The sequence below is a fragment of the Chenopodium album genome, chromosome 12 (assembly GCF_948465745.1).
Source record: "Chenopodium album chromosome 12, dcCheAlbu1.1, whole genome shotgun sequence".
NCBI lineage: Eukaryota > Viridiplantae > Streptophyta > Magnoliopsida > Caryophyllales > Amaranthaceae > Chenopodium > Chenopodium album.
This window is the reverse complement of record NC_137845.1, coordinates 6,130,854-6,150,525: the sequence shown is the minus strand read 5'-3', so window position 1 is coordinate 6,150,525 and position 19,672 is coordinate 6,130,854. Positions and strand designations below refer to the sequence as shown.

The following is a 19,672-nucleotide window of genomic DNA, read 5'->3' as shown; positions in this document are numbered from 1 at the left end:
ACCCACTCCTGCCGACAGGCCTACTGGCCGTGTTGTGGCTCCTTGCGGTGAGATGATGAACAATCTGCTGAAGGTATGTCACTTAGATTCTTTTATTCTATTTCTTTTCTCTTTTCTGTTTTTGCTCGTTCTTCTATTCATATGCTTATCTAGATTTGTTTCTCATATATTTTCTCCTCTTTTTCTTTTCTTTTTCTTTCTTTTTTTTTTTATTTTTTAAAAAAGACCGTCAACTCTGCTGTTGAGGTCGTTCATATGTACAGGCATTATCAGAGGCAGGCAGATAAGGCGGAGCTTATTCTGAAAAAGGCTGATGATGAACGCAAGGCCCATAATGCTAAGATTGAAGGTTACAAGGGCAAGCTGAAGGTGATGGAGGGCAAAGCTGCTGACCGTGATGAGCTGTTCAAGAAGCTTGAGGATCAGGCTCAGCTAAAGGCTCGAATTGCTGACCTTGAGCAAAAATTGGAAGCCGAGAAGAGCGGCAGGAAGAGGGCCGAGGATAGCCTTGAACTTCTGCGTTCAGAGAAGCCTGCCATAAAGCGTAGAGCTGTCAATCGGTTCTTACAGTCGGATTTGTACCGCAACAAGTTGGTTGATCGCTATACCGGCGGTTGGGTCGCTGCACATCGGTGCGTTTGCAAGGCCGAGGAGTGGGATGAAGAGAAATGGCAGGTAGTGGAGGATGCTTACGGCTCTGACCGACATCTATCTCCTACTAGCTATGAACAGGATTATTTTGATGATCCTCCTAGCCTTGCTACAATGAAGAATCTTGACCCTCGCGGCCTTCCTGAAGAGGAGTTTGATGACGCCCTTCTTGCTACTCCTACCCATGATGATGGTTTAGGGAAGGAGTCCGAGTCCAAGGAGAATTGAAGTATTTGGGCCGTCATCATCCAGCTGTTTGTGTGTGTTTTTTCTTTTTTTACTGAAGAACTCGTGTCTGTATAATTTATGTCCGATAAGGGACTTGACTTACTTTGATTTTGTATTTTGCTTATCTGACTGTGTTTTTAGCACCAAACTTTTTATTTGCTATCGGCTGTGTATGACAATCCGTCCTTTTTGGTGATTATGTTTAATTTGTTTATTGTCTGTGGTATTGGGCTTGTGTTTTTGTTAGCTGCCAATTTTGCTTATTCATATTATACTTACTCATATTATGCTTATTCATATTATGCTTGCCCCGCAGTTTTGACGAGTAAATGTCTTAACATCTATTCGTGAAACTTAATACTGTCCTTGAACAATTTACAGCCGTGATGGGTCTGGAAAAAATCCGTTACTTCCCTTCACAAATCTGTACTTTTTCGTTGCGACCTTTAGCAGGCTGAGCAACGACAGTGGATCAAACCGTCTATTCAACTCACCTTTAGGTGCATAGTTATCCAACCATCTCGGCACTTGAATGGCTGCTACGGCTAGCTAGGCCGTTTGCATGTCCATATCAAAAGTGGGCAGATGGTTCTCGTTTTCATTGCTGAGTGTTTCGCATTTCTTATTAACGGCTTTCCGCCAAAATAAAATTTGCGTACAAAGTAGTCCTTTTAAAGGATAAGTACAAAATACATATTGAATAGTTATGCCGATATCTAAGAACTTCAAATTTAGTTACTACTAGTACAAATTACATAGGACTAAGCATAGTACTTTTTCAGGACAGCTGCATTCCAAACATTTTTTAACTGGGCTCCCTCTAGTGTCATAAGACGATAGGAGCCTTGGCGTATTGTTTCGTATATTTGATACGGACCTTCCCAGTTTGCCGTGAATTTACCATCGGTATTTCCTTTTCCCGTTGCAGCTGTTCTACGCAATACTAGGTCTCCATCTTCTAACGGCCTATGGCTGACGCGCTTGTTGTAGGCTTGGCTCATTCTGTTCTTATAGGCTGCAGACTTAATGGAAGTCGTTAGCCTTACTTCTGGTAAGAAATCTAACTGTTGTCGTAATAGCAAGTCATTTTGGTCCTCGCAGAAGTGTTGAATTCGAAATGTCGGTAACCCTACTTCTGCAGAGATGACGGCCTCCGATCCGAACGCCAGATTGAAAGGTGATTCTCCTGTCGTCTCTTTTGTTGTCGTCCTGTTAGCCCATAATATTTCCGGCACCAAGTCTGCCCAAAGTCCTTTGGCGTCGTCAATCTTCTTTTTTAGTGCGGTTAGTATTTGTTTGTTAGCGGCTTCAGCTTGGCCATTGGATTGAGGGTGGCAAACCGCGGCATACGCGAACTTCACCTTATATATACTGAGGAAATCTTTGACCGGATTACAGTCAAATTGCGAACCGTGATCAAACACCATTGCTATCGGCAACCCAAATCTGGTGAAAATGTTTCTCCAGATAAACTTCTTTACTTCATTAGCAGTTATTTTCGCAACCGGCTCCGCCTCTATCCATTTCGTGAAGTAGTCTATTCCTACTATCAGAAATTTACGGCCTCCTGTTGCCGAAGTAAAAGGTCCGACAATATCCATTCCCTATTGGGCGAATGGGATAGGGTTGAGGATAGGTATAAGGTCATTAGGTGGTTGATTTATTGCTGGACCAAATTTCTGACACTTATCACACTTCTTGGCGTAGGATAGAGTATCTGAGCTCATTGTCGGCCAATAATAGCCTCTTTTCATTTCTTCTAAGGACATTGACCTGCCGCCTGAGTGATTACCGCAATTGCCCTCGTGTATTTCTTCTATTAATCTCGCTGACTCATATGCCGTTAAACACCTACGCAATGGCAGCGAGAAACCTCTCTTGTACAGCATGCCCCGAAACATAATGAAACAGACGCTATCCTTCTTGATCTTTTGTGCCTCGCTTTTATTTGTCGGAAGTACACCCTGCAACTTATATGCCAGAATATCGTCATACCATTCTCGGCTTTGCGTCACACAATTTACTTCTTTCTGTTCTTTTTCATCTATACTTTTTTGTTCCAGAACCTCAACCATCACTGTGCGTTCTAAGTTATTAAAACTAGAACTTGCCAACTTTGCCAACGCATCTGCCTGAGTGTTTTGCCCACGGGGTATTAGATTGATCACGAATTGATCAAGTGTTGTTGTCGCATTTCGGAGTTTTTCTAGATAGGCCATCATTGTCGGCTCACGTGCCTCGTACGTTCCATCAAAGTGGCTTGCTACTAACTGTGAATCTGTGGAAAGCTCTACTTTCTTTGCTTCTGCCGCTATGCATAATTGGACCCCGGCCAGTGCCGCTTCGTACTCAGCCTCATTATTGGATGCCTTAAACTTGAATCTTATTGCATATTCGAATATATCTCCCTGTGGGGAAGTCAGGATTATACCGGCCCCGGATCCTGTTGCGGCTGAAGAGCCGTCAACGGACACTTTCCAGATGCCGATTTCTTCCTCCTCTTCATTGTAAGAGGTCTCGACTATAAAATCTGACAAGGCCTGGGCCTTGATCGACACCCTTGGCTTATAAATCAGCGCATATTCCGACAATTCAATTGCCCACTTCAGCAGACGGCCAGAGGTTTCCATCTTTTGAAGAGATTTCTCTAATGGTTGATTTTTTAAGATCTCAATGGCATGTGCATCAAAGTACGGTCGCAGTTTTCTTGCCGCTATTACGACAGCATATGCGGTTTTTTCTACCAGGGGGTATCGTCGTTCTGCAACATTTAACACATGGCTTACAAAATATATAGGCATCTGTGTTTTCTTGCGTTCCACTAATAGTATTGCCGCTACCGTTTTTGGGGATGCCGAGATGTAAAGTTGTAGTGTTTCCCCCGTTTTCGGCCTTGCTATTGTTGGTAATGATCGTAGATGGTTCTTAACGGCCTCTAATGCTTTGACCTGCTCTGGCCCCCAAACAAAAGTCTTGTTTTGTCGTAGAACTACGAAGAATGGCAGAGCCTTGTCGGCAGATTTGCTGATAAATCTTGTTAACGCCGCCATTCGGCCCGTTAACTTTTGTATATCTTTAATTGATCTCGGTTGCGGAAGGCTGAGGATAGCTTCAACTTTGTCGGGATTAGCATCTATTCCTCTTTCGCTAACCATGAAGCCCAAGAATTTTCCGGACTTGACTCCAAACACACACTTCTCGGGATTCAGCTTCATCCGATATCGTCGGAGAGTATTGAATTTCTCCCTTAAGTCTTCAACATGATCTGCAGCTAGACGGGTCTTTACAATGGAATCGTCAACATAAACTTCGACATTTCTTCCTTTTTGGTCGGCGAAAACTTTATCTACCAGTTTTTGGAATGTTGCTCCCGCATTCCTCAACCCAAAAGGCATGGCTTTATAGCAATAAACTCCGGCATCTGTGATAAATGCCGCTTTGTTTCAATCCGGCTGATAGAGGCTGACTTGGTGATATCCAGAAAAGGCATCCATAAAACTTAAAAGTGCATGGCCTGACGTGGAACCAACTAGTCGATCTATTCTCGGCAATGGATAGCAGTCTTTTGGGCAAGCCTTGTTTAAATCCGTAAAATCAACGCACATTCTCCACTTTCTTGACGGCTTTCTAACCATTACGACATTGGCTAACCATTCTGGATATGTGCATGGCTCTATAAAACCGGCCGCTAACAACTTGTTCACTTCTGCTTGTATCGCTTCGATTTTTTCTGTTGAAAAGTTTCTTTTCTTCTGTCGTACCGGTCTAGCTCGCCTATCAACATTCAACTTGTGCACCATTATATCTGGGTGAATACCTGGCATTTCATCGGCCGAGAACGCGAAAACATCCGCATTCTCCCTCAGGAGTTCAATCAAGTGGCATTGCATATCGCTATCCATATCGGAGCCAATCTTCACTGTACGATTAGCAACTCCGGGCTGCAATTCAACATCAATTGTTTCTCCTCCTGGCAGCGGTCTTGGGACAGTTACGGGCCTTGTGTCAAAATTCGTCATTGCCAAATCTTGGGTAGAAGGGGATCGTTCTCTTTTCTGATTATGCAAGTTTGTTGAACTTTGTCGGCCAGGTTGCTTTAATGCCGATACGTAGCATTCTCTTGCCATTGTCTGGCTGCCTCGGATACGCTCTGTCTTGCCGACATTGGACACATAAACCATCGTGAGGTGATATGTCGATACCACTGCTTGCACATCATGAATCAATGGTCTACCAATAATAACGTTGTATGCTACGGCACGTCTAAAATCAGGAATTCTGTCATCACGTCCCGTGCCATTGATCCTTCCCCAATTCTTACTTGTAGTATTATGCTTCCCTCGGGTCTGACCGTTGACCCGTTAAAACCGATAACCGGGTATGACACCGGCGTTAGGTACTTTCGACCTATCATCATTGCATCAAACACTCTTGCGAACAAAATGTTTGTCGAGCTGCCCCCGTCTACCAACGCGCGCTTGACGTCGCACCCATTAATTGCCAATATCAACACTAACGGGTCTTCATGAGGAAAAACTATACCCTTTGCATCGTCTTCGGAGAATGATACACGTGGCATCGTCACGGGCCGAGGTCGTTCATCCACTCCTAAAGCATTCACCACATGTTTGAACTCCGACAAGCTTTTCTTTGCACCGCTAACGGAACCCCCATGCACGGGCCCTCCGGTAATTACCTCTATGGTTATCTTACGTCCAAGAGGCGTAGTACCTTTCCGGTAAGAATCGGCATGACCTGGACGGTAGGTATCATCTTGTGTTGACGGGTCTCCTTGTTTCCGATATTCCGTTTGTCGGGCCAATGGTGCGGGTTGTCGGCTTGTTCCTCCCTGAGACCGGTATTGGGAGAGGTGTCCCTTTCTAATAAGGTCTTCAATGTTTTCTTTCAACTGGATACACTCTTCAGTATAATGGCCGACATCTTTGTGGAACATGCAATATTTCTTTATATCTCGGCCCTTCGTTATCATTGGTGCTGGCCGAGTCCAATCTTCCTTGTGCTGATTTATTGAATAAATAGCAGCCCTTGGTGTGTTCAGTTGAGTATAATTATTTTACCGTCCCAGACCTCTGGCGGGTCTATTTGCTTTCTGCGGGTTCTGCCTTCTAATCCCTTCCACCGGGGTTTCTGCTGATACATACGCGTTTTGTCGCCGAGATGGTTCTGCCGAGATCGCCTGGTTGCCTGCTTTCAGAAGTTCTTCGCTCTTGATGTATTCATGAGCTTTGCTAAATGCTATCCCCAGGTTGGGGAAGGATTTCCGCGCCATGTATCTCTTAAAGTCACTGTCGGCTAAACCACTCATCAAAGCCATGACGGCTATCTCTTGCTGTAATTTTGGAATGGTATTAGCTTCATTATTGAAACGCCGAACGAAATCTCTCAGTGATTCGTCCCTTCTTCGCCTGATAGACATGAGTTCCCCTGAGGTTCTCTGTCTTGCACTGTTGCTCACATACTGACTTGTGAACATCTCGACAAGGGTCTCAAAACAGTCGATAGACCCGGGCGGGAGATTAGTGAACCAATCTGAAGCAGCCCCCACCAACGTTGTAGGAAAAACTTTGCACCACACATCATCAGTATCGGTATACAACAGCATATGGCTTTCAAAGGCCGCTATATACCTCTTTGGATCACCCTTGCCGTCATAGTTACATGCCGGCATTTTTATTTTTTCCATTTGCTGATCAAGGACCTCTTGCGTAAAGGGAGACGTCCTTGGTCGAATGATAGCCCTGGCTAAGTGCCTTGGCGGCCCGCTACTGGCCTCCTGTCGGTATGATTCTGATTCCCCCCTTTGCACAGTTCTTGTGACCTGTCGCTCAGAGGGCATCACCGTTTCACGCGGTGGTGGTCGTGGCTGAGGCTGCTGCTCGGCCTGATTGAACTGATCTTCATGGTTGATGATTACGGGCGGTGTCGGCCTTCTCTGTGGTTCCTTCGTGGCCGCAATCCCGACCTCTTTCCTTTTCCGGGACATTGCCTGCATGACTTTGGCCGTTATCTCTAACTCCTCCGGAGTGAACTCTCCCAAAGGATCCGGGAATGGTGCCTGAGTTCTTTCTGGTGTTAGCGGTACGTTTATAGTGTCCTTATGAAGAAGGTGGGTTTCGTCCTCCACCGTTATTTCTGGCATGGTGTTTACGGCCTTGTTGGCGTCAGTGGCCAGGATGCCGCTATCAAAATTCCGGTTTTCTGATTCTGGGATGGGTGTAGTTTCGGTATTTCCTTCCATGACTGTGGGAGGTCTTTTTTGGACGATAGAAGTTATTACTTCCCCTCCTTCTAGCGCCAATTGTTCCGGGTGAGTTCCGATACCGAGATGTCTTGGGGTTGGTAAAGGTTTACCGTCCAATTTGGTGCCTGCACAGTCAGCACAGATAATCTAGCCCGGGGGTTATCCAGGAATAACCGCTCCGATGCTAAAGTTAGTAATCTGAGGAGGAAGGTTTGAAGAGAGAGAAAAAGTGTAGAGAGAGAGAGAGAGAGATTGTACCTTAAATATGAAAATGTGGCTGAGTATATATAGGGGGATAACCAAGCAAGTGCCACACGTCCTTATAGGTGGCGCACCGACCTTATAGGTGGCAGGTGCCTGCGTGGTTTTAAGCTGCTCTCCACGTGGCCGAGAAACCGGCTATTGTGGATGCTAAGCTGGTTTGCTAATTGTTGGGTAATTAGTAACATTAAGGCGTTTATCGGCCAAATAGCTAGGTTGTCGGTATTATCCCATACACCTTTTAGTCAAAATAATTCAATACTTTAGTTATATAGTATACTGGTTTGCCTGTTGTAGTTAGTATATATGATTAAATACTTTTTTTAGCAATTTATATACTTCGTACTTTAGATCTTAGTTTAGGAGCATGTCAATTCTAGGATTTTAGGATATGTATGTGCCGCCTAATTCAACTTATAATTATTGTTTCTTACTAAAATATGTATATCTTAGAAATTTGAAGGCATATGGATTTAAGTATATACTTGCACGTCTTGCTTAAGACTAACTAATTAATTATTATTACGTCTAATTTTTCTCCGGATTATACTCTTAGGATTCATGTATCATAATTTATATAGGTAAATTCTATACAACTAACTATACAAGTAAGGGTTAAGTGCTCATTGTTCAAGCACATTCCAATTGAAGAGATTTTGATAACGATAAGTCTAGAGCAAAGATATCGCGATGCCAAATTACCAAGTTGCCACGAACTATAAAATACATTATACTATGATTTTAATATTCAAATATAATCTACAATGTCATATTTAAGATGGTTATATTTTCAGCTTCAAGTTGATCAATTCACTGAAAAATATAGAGTTTTTTTTGTCAAAAACTACCTAATAAAACCCATATTTTGCGAGAAACTACCTAATAAAAAAATTGTTGCAATAAACTGCCTAATAAAGGTAAAATGTTGTAAAAAACTACCTAAGAAAAGGCAAAATGTTGTAAAATACTACCTATACCGAATTTTCACCGTTGATCGACCTCAAAACACTCCCAAAATCACCGCTTTCATTCCCAAAACTAACACACACTTGCTTGAAATCGTCTCCACCACATCTAAACCACCTTTCAACCCTAAAACCACCACCTCTAACCCTAAAAACCACCATCCCGAAGCACTAATCTACCCTCACCAACTCGGAATATCCTCCAACCACCCCGAAAATAACCTTACCACTTTGAAAACCAACCCTCATGGTGCTTTTGGGGTGTTCTAAGGTGGATCAACATTCTAAAATTAAGTCAACGGTGGAATTTTGGTCTAAGGTAGTATATTACAACATTTTATCTTTTATAAGTTTCTTACAACATTTTTTTTATTAGGTAGTTTCTCACAAATTTTAGGTTATATAAGGTAGTTTTTGACAAAAAAAACCAAAAATATATGTAGAATTTATCAATAACTTGTTACCTCTCCAAACAATTAAGTCATTAGGTTTAATGAAAATTCTAATGCGTATTATGACTTTTGATTACCACAATTTTTGAAAATGAATGATTGCCATTATTTGTTTTTTATTTATTTTTAATTATTAATTTTAATTAAAAATTGTTATTATATATATATATATATATATATATATATATATATATATATATATATATATATATATTTCTAGAATTTTGAAAATATTAAAAATAATTTCAGTAAGATTAAAATATATATTAAAAAAAAATCATTAAATTTAAGTGTTTAAGCTACATTAACCTCAGGTATATGCCAATTAGGTTTAAGGGTTTTGGTAGACATACTAATGTAACTTTGTCGGTTAAGTAAACTAAGCATTAGATACATTTTCTAAAAAATATAATATTAATTTCAAAATGCATGCTTGCATGACAAAAACACACTCGATCATTGATCAACTTTATATGTCATCCGATCCATTGCTATTAATAACACTTTTCGTGTTGTTTTAAGCAAATCCCGTCACTTGCATTGGAAATATCCAAGTAATCTAACAAATTAATAATAATAATACACGTATCTCACTCACTTATAACTTGCATGTTTACCTATGAAATTGCCTTTTTAATTGTTAATTTATTATAAAAGCTTAATTGCATACGAGCTCAAATTAGTAATGCAAATATGAATGTTTAATTGAGCAGGAAAACGTGTGTTCATTCGCTATCACAAACCTACCTTTAGTATGCTAATTACTTAATTAGTATAATGATGATCACTAAAATAATGTAGGTCCCTAAGATTGTGGCCAAATTTAACTTTGCTACGAATTCTAGTATTGGTTCATCTAATTAATTGAATGGATGCTGACATAATAAGTGGGCCCCTAAATAAACTAATTAATAAATTATCCAAATATACACAATCATATTTTAGACATATGGGCCATTTATATATTATGTAGTTTTGATACATCATTATACTACAAATTAAATGGTCAATTCTCCAATTTCAATTCATTTGTATATCAATTTATAGATTTAATTACGATTATATATCAAAATTCAGCGGTTGTTAAGTCGAAGTTAGAATAGAGGGGGGACAGTTCAAGTTCTTGATGTTTTGTAATACACTATTTTTGTTGCATTACTTTCATGTATTTCTTGGCCTAGTCGCATTCTTAGCTGCCACTATCAATTTTTTCTTCACTAATCATAAACATCATGAAGTTGAGTGTCTGGGCTTGTTATAGACTTATTATTAGCTTTATTAATAATCATATGTATTAATAGAAAACACCAATATAGGTTGCTATCGCCTCATCATGTCTTGAACAAGCTAGCTAGCGAATGGAATCGGCCAAATTTAATTTCAGTCATGAATTTTAAATTGTATATGATGGCAAAGACGAAAGATAAATGGAAATCGACATATGGATTGAGTTTTTTTATTTTATTTTTTTTGAAAAGTATAACTCGTACATAGAAGAAGTAATATGACGCTTTACAAATCAAATCACATCTTAGAGTGAAAATAAGAATCAGTTCTCTTCACCTTATTTTTAATTACTAAACTGAACTTATCTTTACTGAACTAAAATCATTTTTGCTAGCTAAACTGAATTTAATTTTATATTATTGGTTTTCTATTATATTTTTTCTTTAAAGTTACTAATTTCTACGGATTAAAAATTATTTTGCTGAACTGAAATTATTTTTTTTGAACTGAATTTATTTTTACTAGACTGAAATTATTTTTACTGAACATTTTTTTTAAAAGAAAATCGGGCCTAAATCCTCTAATTATATGCGAAATGCTAAATAATCTAATGATCATTATTAAAATATAAAATGTATAATTGTACATTTATCTCATGTTTTAGGCAGGCAGAGATAATCATCATCCTCCTAAATTCTACTTTGAATCATTCATATAATGGTTAGCTATCATGATGAATCATAAAATAAATATAATACTAGGGGGAATGAATAATTTAGAGATTAACAAATTTAATGATTATCCTATGTAGTTTTAATAGTATTTGATCGGGCAATTCACCACTATCAATTATGAACTATAGTAATTGTGACAAAGACAATAGATTGTGAAGTACACAAGTATAATTGTCTCTTCATGCTTAAAGCAAGCTCATGAAAACTTCAATAATCAAATCCCAATTCATACAAGTATAAGATCTTAATTAATTTGACTCGTATACGGTAAGTTGGGGTATACATAGTTTTCAAGATCAATCAACATTAATTAAAATGGGGATAACGCAAATTACTTGTAGAGTTGTATGTAGGTTCAGCAAATGATGATAAAATGTGTTTTTACTACTAAGAAGTGGTAAACTTGTAAAGTGACTTGTATCGAATGACCAGGCCACCTTTCTTTTTCTACCTTGTTATCAGTAAATTTTTGTTACCAAGGGGCAACAAGGGTTTTGATTCTTTTGGACACATAGCTCAAGCCAAGTGATGATCAATTCGATCACTCTTTAATAGAAAGTGCACGTTTTTTCTTACGTACTGTAATAATTAAGGACCTGTTCACTTCAGCTATCAGTTCAATTTAAATATTTAATAAATGATAACAGGCCCAATTTGCTTGGGGTGAAAATCGAACTCCTCTCACGGGGGTGAAAGGAGGGCCTCCAACAATTAGGCCAACCTTGATTCTCGCTCAATATTTAATTTGATAGTTAAAATTTATAGTAGTATATAATCATACTAGCGTAGATTGTGCCCATGAGCATGCATGGATAACAAAAAAAAAAAAAAACAATCGTTAAATTTAATACTCAGAATTATAAATTAAAACTAAGTAACAATAAAGATTATTGCATGTTACAATTTGTACTTTGTATATAGCAAGAAGTTTCTAGACCCATATTTGTCCACGTGTCTCCAAATGTGCACCATGAAGGAAAATGCTGAAGTTTCTTTCAAGAAAAATAGAAAAAGAGACATTCTGAAATTGAAAGCAAATTTATAATGCTTAGTTTTTTTTTATTATTTATATTTTGGGAGCGTATAAGTATGGAGGAAAGATAATCATAGATTCATAGGAGTATATATTATAAAGTAATTTATACCAAGTCTTTCAATTCTTTTAGTTTAATGAACAATCATTGACATGTAAACAATATAATAGTCAAATAAGATTAAGTAAAAAAAATAATGAATGCATGTTTCAGGAAAGAATCAACCAATAACTAAGAAAATGGGTGAAAGACACGTATGCTAATTAATGACTAATTAAAATGAGTACTAGTATAATTTTTATAAGGCAAAAGCTAACGAACGTTCCGGGGACGTTGAATAAGCTAGCTAAAAGTATAAAGATTAAATTAAAATTAACATTAATTATACCAATTGATGCTTGATTTTGGCATGTTTTCCCAAATTAATACCACTTTATGTAATATTTTAAATGCTTATCCAACATTTCAACGCCTCAGAAGCGTTCGTTAGCAAGATCCTTTTTATAAATTACTCTAATTAGCTAGCTAGCAGGCTTAACCTTAATAATTAATAATTTCTCTCTCCTATGTATTCACTAAATTGAGGATTCGGCCTAGACTAACTTGGCATTTGGTAGTTGACCTAATTAAGCTTAATTAAAGAGTTAATTTAATTCTATACATAAATTCTACGCATTTTCTCCTGAGATATGTTGCCCCTTTTTATAAATAAAATTATAGTAAGAAGTTTGAAATAATCTTGAATTGGGTTTCAAAATAAGAGTGTCCGAGTTAAGAGTTAAAAAAACATGTGCATGTGTGGTTTCACATGCCAACTTGAATGGGTCGTCTAGCCGTCTTCGTCTGTCCAGCCGATCGGATATGTTTTTATCCAATTGCTTGCTTGAGTCTTCAACTAGCTAACCTTATTTCGGAAGATTGTGACTTGTGTGAGTTTGATCATTTTACGTTGTCATTCTCGATCTCGATCCCCGGCCTAATGGTGTTGTGGCCCTTGTGAGTTGTGTCGGGTTGTACCTTATAACCTCATTTCGTATTTCATGTTTTACGGTGATTTTTCTAAATGCAAACCCGAGCATATATGATCAAGGCTTAAAAGATTGTATCTCTTGTCTTGTTGAATTGTGTCTCTGATAATGTTTATTTTGACTCATAGTCTGAGCGTGACAGGTTGTGAACTTGTGATGAAATGAATGCTCGTTTCACTTGCCCAGTTCACCCTTCAAATCTATATAATATAACATACGAGTAACAATTTAATTTAATTGTTACAGGTTAACTTTTTCATATGATATGTTTTACATAACCTTGAATTCACTTGTAAGAAACAAAGGGAGTATCAACTTGTTGTCTATGGAAGAGTTATCCATAAAAAAGGAGTGAGAAAAAAAGATGATAATTCCCTTTAGAGCTAATGGACATATAAGAAAAATTCAATATCAAGATATTTCATTGACATGTATTATTTGCCTTGGTGAATTTAAATACGGAGTAGCTTGAAGTGTTTTGAAAAGGGAAAAAAAATATATGGAATTATATACGACATTACATCTTCAAAAATGAGGTTATCATCTTTAGTCAGAAGAATGATGATTGGCTGGCAACATTCGTACCAGATTTTACTTATTTAAACTAAACAATATTCCTATCAAGTAGCCCATTTGAATGATAATTTGCAATAATCTCATAACAATGCATTTTCATGTATAGGACGATGACCAATCATATTTGACTAACACTACACTTAAGGGTCTGTTCACATTTATTGAATTGAGGTGAATTAAACTGAGTTGAAATGAGTAAAATATGAGAGAAGGAAATTAGGAGCTGAATTGAACTGAAATGATTGGAGCTGAACTGAAATTAAGCTGAAGTGAACATGCCCACAACAAAAACTTATAACAATAATAAAAGTTATGCATACAACATTTAAGTCAAGAAAAAAATATATCAAGTGTCGTCCAAGTCATCATATCTACATAATATCATAAACGTTAATTAAATATTTAGATTGCCCAAATAATCAATTAAATTAAAAAAGCATGAATTCTAAAATTAATTAGATAAGTTATTTATTTATTTATTTATTTTGACAATAGCAAATAAACGCAAACACAACTAGAGATCTAAATTACAGAGAGTACAACGACAAGTTCTAGCTATATCATTAGCTCGTTGCACTTGTTCCCTCTTTACCTTGATAATAGTACATTTCCTAAAACGAATTCCCACCGTCTTGATTTCATCAAGCATCCAAGTGATCGAAATGTCCTTCTCTCGAGAGTCTTTTAAATTTTCCAGCAGTAAGACAGAATCGGAGAGGATGAGAACTTCCTCCTTTCCTTGTGAATCAGCCCATTTTAACGATAAGTTAATTATTGAAGATCTAATGAAATGGAGGAAATTATTTGCATTCGCTTAATAACAGCTTATTTGCATTTATGTTCAAGCAAGCTTCGGAATTTAAAAGCCAGAATTTTAGTAATAATTGTTTAAGGAAAATTTGTCAGAAAAAACCTTTTAAATGGCTCATTTTGCAAGAAAAAACCTTTTAAAGCATTCTTTGTTAAAAAAAAACCCCACGATGACTTTTTGTATAATGAAACCTGGGACCTCTTTTTCGGCATTGACTATCAATTTCTGGCGTTGACCCTTTTGTTTTCCTACTTGCTGCCAATTATTTGTATATTTGCACTCTCACTTACTTTCTCCTCTTAATTTTCCCTCCAAACTTTTTTCCCCTTTATTCTCTCTGTCATACCTCCATGAATGCTCTGCTAAGCTGTCAAATCAATTTGGGTTTTCTCTCTCTCTCTCTCCTCTGCTGCACTTAATTTGGCTCATTAAGTAAGGTAAGTTTATAATCAACATTTTTTTATTGGAATTAGTATAAAATTTGGGGCTTTTTTTTACAGGAAAGCAAAACTCACTCCTTCACTGTTGTCAATGGCTAAAGGAGGAAGAAAGGGGTCGTTGGGACAAAATTTGAGGTTTTCTAACTATAGAGTGAACTATAAACCCAGGTAAGGTGTTCAATTTGGTGTTGAATTGCATGAAATGCGTAAATTTTTTTAGGGTTCAACAAATTTAATCGACAAAAAAATAACCTAAATTACCTAATTATTGCATGTTGTTGTTGAATTTGAACTTTGATGCTTAAAGAACACCCAGAAATTTTGATGAATTCCTGAATTTGTTGAGTAGAATTGTTGAATTGTTGGACTTTGTTGTTGAATATGTTCGATTTTTTTTTTTTTGTTTTTTGTTACTAGTTGGCAAATATACAAATAATTGGCAGCAAGTAGGAAAATAAAAAGGTCAACGCCAAAAATTGATAGTCAATGCCGGAAAAGAGGTCCCAGGTTTTATTTTACAAAAAAAGTCACCGTGGGGTTTTTTTTAACAAAGAATGCTTTAAAAGGTTTTTTCTTGCAAAATGAGTCATTTAAAAGGTTTTTTCTAACAAATTTTCCAATTGTTTAATGTGGATTGGAGACCAGTTCAAACTACACTGTAATAGCTAATAAGCTATACAAAATGTAAATCATATAGAAAAATAATTTTTATGCATGATGATCTTTACTTAATTAAATCATTTCAATCAATCACATTGTGTACATTATATATTTGTGTGATGTATCGTGGTGTACCTATATCCATGGATAGCAACCCATTGCAATTTTTTTTTTTATTTTATTTTTTTTATAACCCTTAAATTATAAGGATTTTAACCCAAATTTAATAAAACCCTTAAAAGAAGTGTATACATTTTACACATATAATACATGCATGCATGCAATGTTATCACAAGAGTACAATTTTAACTTTATAAGACATGCTTTACTTTATGGAACGAAGAGATTTTGTTTTTGTAGTTTACAAATTCTTAAATGAACCTGGTTCACACTAATTTATTGTGGACCACTAACATTAGAGAAACTATGGTTGTTTTATTAATAAAAAAAAAAAGTCACTATAATAAAATGAAGGTTACTATGTTGAAAATAAGTCATTTTGGTAATATATAGGCTATAAGAGGTTAATTTTTTTAATGAAATATTTTATAAGGTCAATATTAATAATAAAGGTCACTATGTTAAAATTAAGGTCATAACGTCGTACTTCAAGTTTACAATACTATTAAATGGTATACTACTTTTAATAAAGGTTACTATGTTAAAAATAAGGTTACTATGTTAAAAATAAAGGTCACTATGTTCAATATAATGTCACTTGCGTGTGTATAAACTTCGGGTCCACAATAATATTATTGTGAACCAGGTCCACGCAAGTATTTCTGTTTGTAGTTATCCTAGTTACACTTATTTATTTATTACATCTTACCTTAACAATTTTAGTTCAAGCACGTCTTATAAAACTTAATTAATTTCAATTTATATATTCTAAAAGGTGACGGTTCAACATAGATATTGACTCCATAAAGGGATTAGATATTGTGCATAATAACTTAAATACTATAATCTCAGTTCTAAATATATATTTATTTTTGTAAAATTATTCACATATCTCAAGTCAATTTATTTTTTAGTACTTACGGAGTACATAATAAGGGTATATAAGAAACTCTAAAGATCGAAAAATGTTTGACACCTATAAATTAAACAAACAAAACTTAGAGATCTTAATCTCCTTTGTTATTAGATTACACCATCAGAGCTCAAAATATTTCTCATTTACAAAAACCAAATTAAACCTCAACCCTTATCGAAGTATACAACAAAAGAGTTACATAGACCAAACATCTAAAACATAGATCCAAACAAAACACCTACCTAATACTATTGAATGCATTGCACCAAATAGGAAAAACAAAAATAAAGTAATTTTCTCACTTTTTTGTTTTTTTATTTGATGTTACATTTGTTAATCATCCAATTCACATCAAACACTTAAGTACTTAACCACCATAATAGAATATATAGGCATAAGTCATACATCGTATGTCTAATTATTTAATTAAGTTAGTGTGGTAATTCAATCATGATGAAACATTTGTATTAGAAAACTATAATTAGCTCAATAATATAATATAAATAGTACATGTGCAAATATAAAATAAATATATATTTATGTGATAATGAAATCACTAAGATCTATTCCCATGTGAGATAATAATCATGGTTTTTCATAATCCTATTTCAAGCATTTTCTCCAAAAGTACACACAACACACCATAGTTTGATAGTTATACATTCATGTATGATTCAATATTTATTGAATATTTATTGATTGGAACATGTTATAGATAAAGACATTTCTTATATTTATTTGGGAAATTTTCTTTCTTTTAAATTTTTTCCTTGATATTGAGTGTTGTGTAAGGGTTTCTAATCAAGTGCATCGATCTAAAATAAAAGCATGTCCTTTTCTCCTATATAAATTGATAGCCTACAAATTTTATATATTATCCTTTCATAAATCTTTGGTATTGGGGTTGGTCCATCCACCAATTAGTGCTAAGGATTGACATATAATATAAGATATCATATAATAATATGACATTCTTTTACTTAAAAAGAAGATTATTAATCCTTTGGATCAAAAAAAAAAAAAAAAAAAAAAAAAGAAGATTATTAATCCTATTGACTTTTACTTTCAATATATAAGGCTACTGGCTTATAAGTTCTTCATTCCTGTAATTGAAATTATTTACATATTAAGTGATAAGTTTTATGCGCTTACAACCTATCTACGTACAAGATAGAGGTACTTGTAAAATAATTTTATTATATGGCTTTTACAATATACTTGTATTTCATTGGTTATTATATCAAAATACATTAATGACTGGTCAGATCTTTACATCCAGCTTTGGTTTAAGCCACGCAAAAATTAGTACAATTGTCAACTCTATACTAATGTACTCCCCCATTTTCCTAATTTTTGTTCGATTTTCATTTAGAACTATTTTTCTAAATTATACTCACTTTTCCATTAATTATTTCTTATATGTCAACCTATTATTCATATTTTATCATTTTCCATCACATTTTGTATGACCCAAATATATTTAATAATTCTCTTAATTACTCTTTATCTCTCTCTCCATAAAACAAAACTATTTGGGTCCCGATCCCTTTTTAAGTTCAATATTCTTGGTTTTGTTGCTATAGACCTACAATAACTGAGTAGAACTCAGAAAAACGGAGACATGGAGTACGTACTATGTTTCTATTTGCATGAATAAACTTTTTCACAATAAGTGATGATCTGATATAATTAGAATCCGATTCCATATTTTGAGTGTCAACCTAAAACTCTTTGTCTCTACCAAACCAAATAATTGAAGTAAGCATAAAAGAAAAAATAAATAAATAAATATTCCGTTGGTAATTAGGAAGAATTATGATATTGGTCCATTATGTCCATACTATATATCATAGGATAGGTCCATAGCAATGGGTAACACGGATCAAGCAACGGATCCCCACAGTTGGTATATCCTCGTGCCCTTTTTTCATAATTGCTTTCATCGTTTACTTCATGCGAGACAATGTCCACCATTTGCTTTTTTTTTTTTTTTAACTCAATAAAATCCGAAGCATACCTTGAATTACATTATTTAATTGTCATTATTTATCAATCATTTTCCTGTTAAATTTTATATTGTAATAATTAGTTAATTACACCAAAAATTATGATTGTATCAACGAATGAAGTAGTCTAGCAAGAAATTAGCACGAAAATAATAATAAATTAACATTTTTAAGAATATAATATTGTACAATTGTCAACATATAATTGTTTATAATAATTTGTGATCAGCCGATCAGCAGTCCCAATAGATACGAGAAGCAAATACAACCTTGATCAAAAACTTAATTATGATATATTCGGAGTACCATTCATGACTAAATCTAATTAAATTTCATATGATATAGATTAAGGCATTCTAATTATTTGGTGTCTTTTAAACGACAATAAAATTATCATGTATAGCTTGATTTTAAAGAGGTTCATACAACTTATACAAGCTCAACAACATATTAAATGTTAGGGCCTGTTCACATTTATTGAGCTGAGCTGAACTAAACTGATTGGAACTGAATTAAGCTGAACTGAACTGAAATGAATATTTTATGAGTGAAGGAAATTAGGAACTGAACTAAACTAAGCTAAACTGAACTAAAGAGAAATTAAGTTGAAGTGAACAGACCCTTAGTTGAACTTGAAATATAAGTGACTTTTAATTTTCTCTAATATTAATATTTTTTAAAATTATATTATCAACCTTAAATTCTCAACTAATTTGGTTGAACCAATTAGTTGATTGCTGATCGATAAAAACTTCCATCAATGAAAGGAATGATTTCTTTTTGGTTAAAAGATCAATTGATGATAGAATGATAAATAGAAGAATACAGATCACAATTAGGGATAAATTCTATCTGAAAATAGGGAGGGATAATATCAATTGTAGTTATCTTTGTTGAGTAAAAAAAAAAAATACGCACACACAAACACAGCTTAGTGCTTGTTTAACATAGTCCAAAACGTTTGCCATGTACATCAACTATAAAATCAATGAAAGATTTACACATACTTGTTTTCCTAATATTAGTAATATACATCAACTCTATTATACTCGTACGTAAATTAGCACGAAAATGGTAGTTCGTTCAAGGTTCAATTATAAGTGTTAAAATATTCTATGAACCTCAAAGCACAATTTCATTTATCTAATCCCGAAAAAGAATTACCTATCTACTCCGTAATATGGAGTACCATACATTCATACTTGGTGTATCATCACTTGTACTTATTGTATACTATAAACATATTTTGACCTTGATATGTGGAATATAATTCGCTCAAAAATTTAAATCTGCATCTTATT

The 19,672-nt window shown here is 35.2% G+C and overlaps 2 protein-coding genes across 2 annotated transcripts; both read right to left on the bottom strand.

Annotated features, from left to right (window-relative positions):
* Positions 1-2,483: 2,483 nt before the first annotated feature.
* On the bottom strand, positions 2,484-4,274 carry LOC145570731 (uncharacterized). The gene has a single exon (XM_081629881.1). It carries the CDS (start codon positions 4,272-4,274, stop codon positions 2,484-2,486), a length of 1,791 nt encoding a protein of 596 aa, XP_081486007.1.
* An 857-nt stretch (positions 4,275-5,131) lies between these two features.
* LOC145570730 (uncharacterized) lies at positions 5,132-5,869 on the bottom strand. Its single transcript, XM_081629880.1, has one exon. The coding sequence runs from the start codon at positions 5,867-5,869 to the stop codon at positions 5,132-5,134; it is 738 nt and encodes a 245-aa protein (XP_081486006.1).
* Between the last annotated feature and the right edge of the window lie 13,803 nt (positions 5,870-19,672).